The sequence below is a fragment of the Musa acuminata genome, chromosome BXJ1-4, assembly GCF_036884655.1.
Source record: "Musa acuminata AAA Group cultivar baxijiao chromosome BXJ1-4, Cavendish_Baxijiao_AAA, whole genome shotgun sequence".
NCBI lineage: Eukaryota > Viridiplantae > Streptophyta > Magnoliopsida > Zingiberales > Musaceae > Musa > Musa acuminata.
The window spans coordinates 32,165,672-32,174,771 of NC_088330.1; the positions used below are offsets into that span (position 1 = coordinate 32,165,672).

Here is a 9,100-nt window from a genome sequence, read left to right on the forward strand (position 1 = left end):
AACAATTCTGCAGCTTTTTTTGACGTCCCTATCCCATCTTCTTCCCGTTCAGTCCACAGGCCATCAGAAAGCTTGTGACGGTCTCCAAACTCTTATAACCTAATCATCACCATGATCTTTTTCTCAGACCTCCACTCAAAAGGATCCCCAGCCATCTTATCATATAAACAGTGGAATTCAAGGAATTAACCGCAAGAAGGGGTGTTGAGGAAACATGCGAAAGAAAATAGTATGTTTTGGGCTCAGAAGCTAATCTGCTTTTACTCTTGTTTGAAGGAAACAAGAAAAAGAAGTCTTAGACGTGAAACATCTTTATAGAGCCCCGCACACAGTTCCTATGCCTAAAATATTCCCAGAACGGTGATGCTTGGTGGACCAGTGAGGTGCCCATGGAAACTGGGTAGGGATGTGTGAGCGGGACGCGACATATAGGCTTATCCCAGTCTGCTGTTCTCTGACAGAGCAATGTGAGCCTTTTGACTTAACAGGCCACGAGATACAACTCTTCCATTTGCAATCGCCATCAGCTGACCCTTAATAATTGTTCATATTAGTAAAAGGGAGGAGACAGTGAGAGAGAGAGAGAGAGGAGAGACGAAATTGAACTGAGCTGTACGCCAAGGTAAAAAGGCTGAGCAACAGGACGAGAGAAGTAAGTTTGACACGAACATGGCTTTCCAATGGCTCGAACGATGGAAATGTAAAAGAGAGAAGAAGAGTTGGGAATTGAATGGGTGAGCACATGCTCGGAGGACGAGGAGGGACAGGATCTCTGTCGACGCCCGCATTAAAAGTGGGGAATATTGGGTCCCCGAGGCAGGGCAAAACCCGAAAAGGTGATCCCAGCAACCTCCGCCAGTCGTTCGATCAATTGCTCCGAGGCTGTGACAAGATTAGCTTGCTCTGTGGCGGGGCTCAACATTCCACTTGCACCTCTGCTACTGCTGCTATCCCCATGACCCATGGCCTCAGCCTGTCTCACAGCGACCTATGGATCAACGTTCCACCGGTGTTGTCGACAACTACTTCATCGAATTCTTCTGTAGATCTTTAAGGTGTAAACAGGTTTCCATTTGGAAAAATATTATTGTTGATATTAAACATAGCACCAAAGACAATATTGCCATCTCCCACCACATTCCAAACGAAGGAACAAAAACATCTCATCCATCCATATATATCCATCAGTTAATGGATGGAGTCTGGCTCTGTCCCATCTGATGCTCCAAAGCTTTGTTGCATAAGGCAACATTGCGAAAGCAAGGGCTGAAACAGAGCCAAAGTAGAGAGAGAAAGCAGCGTCTCCACCGTCCTCTTCTGTCCTGTATAGCTTCACTTTCCACTATACCTTCGACACTTGCGCAACAAGCCTCGCTGTCTCACCTGCCCCCTCTCTCTTCTTAGAGTAGGGTAGCTTAGAGTAAGACAACTCCTCTCAGGCTCGGGCTTGTCTTGCATCCTCCCCAGGGTTAAAAGGTCTTGCGCCGTTGGCATTCTGTGGTGAGGTGGCGGTGAAGATGGCTGTGGCCGTCGGAGTGGTGGCAGTTCTGGGAGAGGCCGGAGCGGTACTGGGTGCGCGAAAGAGGAGGTTCAAGAGCCTCTACTGGAAGCTCAGGGCGGAGATAAGGAGGCAGCTGGGCAAAGGAAGGGAGAGCAAGCAGCGTTTCAGCTTCCACTACGACCCCTTCAGCTATGCGCTCAACTTCGACGATGGCTGCTCCGGCTTCCTCTCTCTGTAGCTTCCACTTCCTCTGTCCCTTTCGGGGAGAGTACAGGGGAATGCTTTCCTGTGACGATGGTGGGGAGGTTGGTTTCATTTTGAGGGACTGTTTCTTGTTCTATGTAGCTGGGTTTTGGGAGGGAAGGAAAACAGAGCTTGGTGCAGCAGAAGAGTGATCCATGGGTGCTATGTTCTATGTAGCTGCTTCTCTTTATGAATGCTTCTTGTAATCGGTTCCAGTTGCTCGCACCGCATCTTCTTCGGAAGCATAGTAGATAGCAGACATGCCCTCCTCCTCATTTTTTTCTCTTTAGACTTGGACCTCTTCTTGCCTTCCTCCTCATGTTTTGCTCGTTGACTTGGAACTCTTCTTGATAGATCATGTCTGCTATGCTGCTCCAGCTGCAGCAAGCTACTAATTGCAGCTAGCAACTAAATTTGGCTTTACTGTTGCTGTCTCTGCTACTGACGGTGTGTTTGCAGCAGGAGCAACAGGAGGATGGCAGAAGGCCATTATAGCTCCTTTGATTGAATCATTGTGCTGCCTCTGCATGCTCTTTGTATGTAAATCGTATCGAATCAGCTTACAACATTCGCTGACCCTCTTGGATTTGGATTAAGGATAAGGAACCGAAGCTTGATTGCAGAGTAATGGCAGTGAACCTTTTGATACCAGCTCGAATATCTCAATTTAATATGAACTCATGCAGTTGAAAATTTGCAGATAATTAAAATGGTAGAAGAAAAATACTAAATGACAAATCCATTTATTTATATTGCGCAGAAGCAGGTGGAAACTTTCTTTGTAGGACTTGTAGTTAAAGCAAACCAAGTTTACGCTTCACCGTAAACACAAACATGAAACGAGCGTACGAGCCACTCGATCAATCGTCAGATGTTGCAGTAGTCTTCGCGCCGGGATTCCCCCTGCTCTGTAGGAGCACCTCAGGTGGGGTCATCAACTCCTTCACGGCATCAAGCTCCACGAAGGCCTCCATGGAAGAGCACAAGAGCGGCGTCTCCTCCCTCTTCGCCAATTTCACGCCCGCTACAGCTTCGATAAACTTGATCCACGTGTAGCTCGAACCCATCACCACGTCGAGGAGTCCGGGGTTGTCTCCGTTGATGAACGGACCTCCAGTCCACAGCTCCTCTCGGATGCCGTCCTCCATGGTCTGCAGATACCCTCCGAACTCGTCCGCTGCCGTCTTCTGCTCATCGCCTTTCAAGGTTACGATGGTATGCATAATTGGCACAACCTGCACTTAGACTCTATGAGCTTGAACAGGCAGAGTATTCTGGGATTGGGGTAAGAAAACAGACATGGAAGAGGGGGCAGTAACCTTTTTGTTGACGAAATCTACCCAAAATCGGACCTTGGCTCGCTTGTAAGGGTCTTCCGGGAGATGGGGAGGGTCCTTCCACACATCATCGATGTGCTGCAGGATGATTTGCGACTCAGCTATGGGCTTACCATCCACCACAAGAACCGGCACCTGCTTGTGCACGGGGTTGAGCTTGAGAAGCGCCTCGCTCTTGTTCTTGCGGTCCTCCTCCACGTACTCGTACGCCACGCCCTTCAGCCTGAGGGCGCATTCCACCATGGTGGTGTGGCCATTGAACGAGGTCCCGTACAGCTTGACGCCCTTGCTCTTCTGATCCGCCATGGACGCTGCTTGCTTTCCCCAACTCGATCGCCAAAGTCTCTGTATCTGTATGACCTTATAGTAACAATCACCAGTGTGCTTATAGTATTCCCACTATCAACCCCACGGAGAATATTACACAGATCCTCGAAAAGTATGCGTGCACCGAGAAGCTTTTCCAAGCAGATACCGAATCACTTGGAACGAGAAGACCGACTCCAAGGTTTTCTCCTCGGCGGCATGGCATGTAGGACATGACTATGTCATATCATTGTAGCTCATCACGTGGCATGTAGGGCTGTTCAATGTGTCATACATACCATGGCATGTAGTCCAGTCATGACATGTAAGACTCATAGTGGGAAACTCATCGGCTTGTCTTCTTAGATCTTCTTATAATCAATCTCGAATCAAATCGAACTCATAAAGATATCACAAATAAAACTAATGGTGGCATGGCATCTAAGACTGTTCGATGTGTTCATACCATTGCGTCTGTCCTACTTGAAGTTTAAAATAAGAGATCAAAACAAATGGACACAAATGCACTAAAACAATGTTAAATATATGTTAGAGGGTGACGGGTGCATGGGAAGTCCGAGATGACCAGCTCTCTTCTAGAAGATTTGACATGAAGCATTTGCTTGGAACAGGACGATGAAAAAGACTACAAGGCGTCGGTCAGACGGGGGAATCCACAAGACAAATTCCACCACTCTCCCTCTCCCTTGAATCAGCCGTTGCATCACAAAAATCAAGGACTAAATAATTTGACATGATGTTGTAGGCGTTAGAAAATTAGTCTCGAAAAGAAAAGTCAAACTAAGTAAAGTAATATTGATTTGAAAATTTATTGGGCTGTACGCGTCTTTCAAAGTGGTCAAACAGTATATTTTTTTTTAAAAAAAATATTAATTAAAAAAAACTGTTTGCATTCATATAGATTTAAACTAAATAAAAAAATAGTTTAACTTAAATTAATTTTTTACTATATATTTTACATCTATGTTTCACATTTATCAATCGATCCGACCTATATTGTCTGATTTTTCATCTTTGATGGATTATTATGATAGTATACTTCATAATATCCAAGCATCGACGTGTCCTTTGGTAAGGAGGGTTCTATGATTTACAATTCCAACTTCTAGATTTTCAAGACTATAAAGCAACCAATATTGTTTGTGATCTTTAAAGTATGTCTTGATTTTTATAAAAATATTTACTAAATTGATATATAGTTAGATTCTAGGTTGCATTAATGTTTACTATTTTGAGCAAAACAACTTGTTATTTTACTATCAATTTTTTGAGATTTTTTTTAAAAGTAAAACTTTTTTCCAAAATAATGTTATATTTGACTTATTTATTTTATTTTTAATAAATTATAATTTTATCCATTTAATATTTTTTCACATTTAAGCTTTTTAAAGAGGTCCATAATATATGTAAAATAAATTCCTAATATATGATGCATTATTATTGAGAAAATTTTAAAAATAATGTATTGCATAGATGCACGATTCAAAATGATATCATTTTTTTAGAAAAACCCTGAATATAACACTTATGAAATATGCCACTGATTTTTTTTTATTTTATGTTTTATACTTTTTCTATTCTTTAGCATCTGAATATTATGTCATTTTTTTCTTTTCCTTGTCTTTTGTATTTCAAACAAATTATTATACATCAATGCAATTTTTTTTTTCATATTGGGGCTTCTAAATAGGTCAACAATATATATATATATATATATATATATATATATATATATATATATATATATATATATATATATATATATATATATATATATAATTTTCCAAATAGGTGATTCACTATTGTTGAGAAAAAATCAAAAATAGTGCATCCCATAGATGGACGACTCAAAATGTCATTAAATTTTTAGGAAACCTCTAACACTTATGGACATATGTCACTGGTTTTCTCTTTTTTAATTTTTTGTTAATATTCTTGTGGATTTTTAAGAATATAAACAATATGTCATTTTTAATTTTCTTCTTATTTTTGTATTATTGATAAATTATAATGCACCCATGCAATATTTTTTACATTTAAGCTTCTAAATAGGTCAACAATATACTAGAAAAATTAGATTAGAAATTTTTTTTAAAAGGTGATGCATTATTTTTTAGGAAAATAATAAATAGTGCATTACTTAAATGTACTATTTAAAATGATCTAATTTTTTTAAAAATATTGAATAGGATATTTATGGAGATATGTCACTTTTTTTTTCTATATTAGAAATATTTTAGTAATTTTATGGATTTTTGAACATTGTGTCATTTCTTTAATTTTCCCTTTGTTTTTTTAATAAATTATAATGTAGGTATATATATTTTTTTTCCACATTTGAGCTTCTAAATAGATAAACAATATACGTTGAAAATTTGCTCAAAAAAATCCTAATAGGTGATACACTATTTTTGGGGAAAATAAAAAATAGTACATCAAATAGATGCACTATTTAAAATGATCTGAAAGTTTAAAAAAGTATTGAATAGAATATTTTTGGACATATATCACCAGTTTTCTATTTTATTGAATTTTTAGTATTTTATAATTTTTTTAGCATCTAAATAGTGTATTTTTTATTTTCTCATTTTTTTATATTCTAACAAATTATAATGCATCCATATAATGTTTTTTTTTAATTTGAGCTTTTAGATAGGTCAATAATATATGTAGAAAATCTGGTCTAGTAATTTTTTTTTCAAATAGATGATGCAATTTTTTTAGGAAAAATAAAAAATAGTGCATCACATAGATGTACTATTTAAAATTATCTCAATTTTTTTAAAAAAAATTGAATAGGCCACTTAGGGACATATATCACTGATTTTCTATTTTTGAAATTTTGTGAGATTTTTTTTTTTTTAGCATCTGAACAATGTGTTTTTTTTTATTTTTTTGTAATGCTAATAAATTATAGTGTTTCCATGCAATATTTTTTTTTATATTTGAGCTTCTAAATATGTTAAGAATATATGTAGAAAGTTTGGAAAAAAAATCCTAATAGCTAATACACTATTTTGAGGACTAATAAAAATAGTGCATTGCATAAATACACTATTCAAAATGATTTGAAATTTTTAGGTAAGCTTCGAATCAAATACTTATGGATATATATGTCACTAATTTTCTATTTTAATTTTTTTGGTATTTTTATGAATTTTTAAGCATCGAAACAATGTGTCATTTTTTATTCTTTTTTTATTTATAATAAATTATAATATATCCATGCACTTTGAGAATCTAAATAAGTCAACAATATTAAAATGACGCATCTTCACATATATTTTATATCACAAGAGAAGGAATTATCTTCTAAATGAGATAGTAATTTTAATTTGACTATCGTCCTCAATAACAATAAGAATAATAATAAAAAAAATTAATATTATTAAGTTTTTATTTGGAAAGTTCTGATGAGAGAGAGACTCTCCTCCATTTTCTTTATGGATTTTTCTTATTTTGATATTATTTCTCTCAAACTTCCAACACTCTGGTAAAGATAATTACAATGTTCCTTGTGGTGCCTTTGAACCTCTATCCTTACTATCTCACTCTCCTTCTCCATCACCATATTATAATTCTCTGATTGAATAAATGAATTTTTTTTAATCGGATATATAAAATAATAAAATTAACAAGGAAACCTAAAAAAGCTACATGATATGGGAATCTCATACCACCATAATATAAGAGTTTTCCATTAATCAGATGTGACAGGGTCCATAATAATATTTTTATTTTGATTTCATATCTTTGTTACCTTAATTTTATTAACAAAGAACTGATTTGTTTTTTTTTTTAAAGCACAAAACGAACAACTTTGATAGATTGGTGGAATCATCCTTTGATTTGATGTGAGATGGTGAACGCCATCACATCGACGGGAGACAAGTATGCTCCCTACACGTGCAGTATTTAGTGGTGGGTGGGACCCATGAAATATTTCAATTGTTGAGTCCTATTTCAATCATTTTACTCCTTGTTGATCGGTAACCCCGTCTAATGTTTTTCTATCCGTTGTCATCCTATCGTAGTATTTCGATCCTTATACTTTTAAAAATTACATTGAGATATTATATTAATCATGTTGATTCAATAAATTTTTTTTATTTCTGACCCAATATAAGGATTTCAATAATTTACTTTTGTAGATATAGAAACCCTAATATAATTCTTATAAGAGTATAGATCGAGAAGCTAAAGATAGTTAGAGGTAATATGTAATTAACCCTCCGCGAGATCTATCTCTTCGACACAACTCAACCCATGTTTATTTTTCATTTTCTTCCACACCTTTTTTTTTTTTTTTTTTTTCTATTAGACCTCTAAAAGGGAAATGGATAAAAATTCATTTTGTCAGGAATACATGTAAGAAAAAGTCTAGTGGTAACCCACCATTAGCTAATTTAATTTTATTTAATGATTTCATCATTATAAAAAGTTAAATATCATAATAATAGAAATATATATATCCTAATGAGACAGAATCTATAACTTATTATCCTTTTGCACAGCAGGAAAAGAGTCACTCATGTTGATAGAGAGATTCATTCTCCTATGTTTGAGGGTAACCTATGATTCATGGGAGTGTGGCACAAAGAGTTTGAGAATGCCAATCCACCATACGCGGGGGCTCAAACAAAGCATGCAAGCCTCCACCATCAACGAACGAGCACAACCTATTGCCCTAACCGAAGACAATGCATCCTTTATTGATATATAGATGTATGATAGTAGATGTATTCACGTACCGAAGCTCATGCCCTCTTGAACTCGAACGGGAATGGCGTGTCATCCCTGATACCGAGCCACTGTCTTCCACCTTGTTCGTAGACACCCAGAGATCCACACACAGGTCTGCAATAATCACACACCGTCGGGCAAAACACCAGCTTATAGACTCCTTGGTAGCTCTCTATCTTGAACCAGTTGCTCAGCGTCTCTTTTCCCGGGTTCCCGGCAACTCCTCCGATCACCACGTAGTACCGCCCCTCCCCCTCGTCAAGCTCCAGCTTCCACACCGTCGATTGCACGCATGTGGTGAACGCCGAGAAGATGACGTTCGTGTCCGTCGATAACTCCACGGTGTCGTCGCCGTCGTCTTCGGGCGAGAACTGCAGCGGCAGGCCGTTGTCGGCGGGCAAGCTCGCCAAGGCCACACTTCGAGGGCAGGAGCCGTTCCGGCCGGCTAGGGTTAGTCCGCCGCCGATGTCAGTGACGGCGGGCCGGATGTAGTAATCCACGCCGCGCTGTAGCACGTTGCCATCCGTGTCACGGACCGGCTCGTCCGCAGATGCCGGAAGTGCGAGGGCGGAGAAGACAAGGAAGATAGCAGAGAGGACGAATCGAGTCGGCTTCATGGCTGATGGTGGCGGGAGAGATGAGAGGAAGCTGATCCATGCAGGCAGTATTTATACTACGATAAGTAGGTGTTAAAGGTGAGCAGAGTTCACAAGAAACCAGGATTCTGTAAACAACATTTTGTGTTCTAGAAAGCAAAATGCAAGTTGGACACCATCAGAGATTGCCGAATTGCAGGAAGCTGATGAAGAACACAGCTTTGAATTAGATGTAGATAGAAAAGTATTTGTCGTACTCACCAAGCAATCTATAACAAGAACTTTATTAGACGTGGATTTTAAGCCAGGTGGAAGCTCATTACTTTATCCAAATATCATCATCCTTCTTTTCC

General features: G+C 38.1%; 2 protein-coding genes across 2 annotated transcripts; both read right to left on the reverse strand.

The window, feature by feature from the left end:
- Positions 1 to 2,468: 2,468 nt before the first annotated feature.
- On the reverse strand, positions 2,469 to 4,383 carry LOC135587082 (glutathione transferase GST 23-like). The gene is made up of 2 exons (XM_065175034.1): positions 3,064 to 4,383; positions 2,469 to 2,979 (listed from the first exon to the last, which is right to left on the reverse strand). The coding sequence occupies exons 1-2, from the start codon at positions 3,385 to 3,387 to the stop codon at positions 2,605 to 2,607; spliced, it is 699 nt and encodes a 232-aa protein (XP_065031106.1). The 5' UTR covers positions 3,388 to 4,383; the 3' UTR covers positions 2,469 to 2,604.
- A 3,713-nt stretch (positions 4,384 to 8,096) lies between these two features.
- On the reverse strand, positions 8,097 to 8,796 carry LOC135653254 (miraculin-like). Its single transcript, XM_065175043.1, has one exon. The coding sequence runs from the start codon at positions 8,766 to 8,768 to the stop codon at positions 8,166 to 8,168; it is 603 nt and encodes a 200-aa protein (XP_065031115.1). The 5' UTR covers positions 8,769 to 8,796; the 3' UTR covers positions 8,097 to 8,165.
- Between the last annotated feature and the right edge of the window lie 304 nt (positions 8,797 to 9,100).

Coding starts and splice junctions, on each gene's coding strand:
- LOC135587082 (XM_065175034.1), bottom strand. CDS start 3,387: ATGGCGGATCAGAAGAGCAAGGGCGTCAAGCTGTACGGGACCTCGTTC. Junction 2,980..3,063: donor TAGATTTCGTCAACAAAAAG/GTTACTGCCCCC, acceptor GTCTAAGTGCAG/GTTGTGCCAATTATGCATAC.
- LOC135653254 (XM_065175043.1), bottom strand. CDS start 8,768: ATGAAGCCGACTCGATTCGTCCTCTCTGCTATCTTCCTTGTCTTCTCC.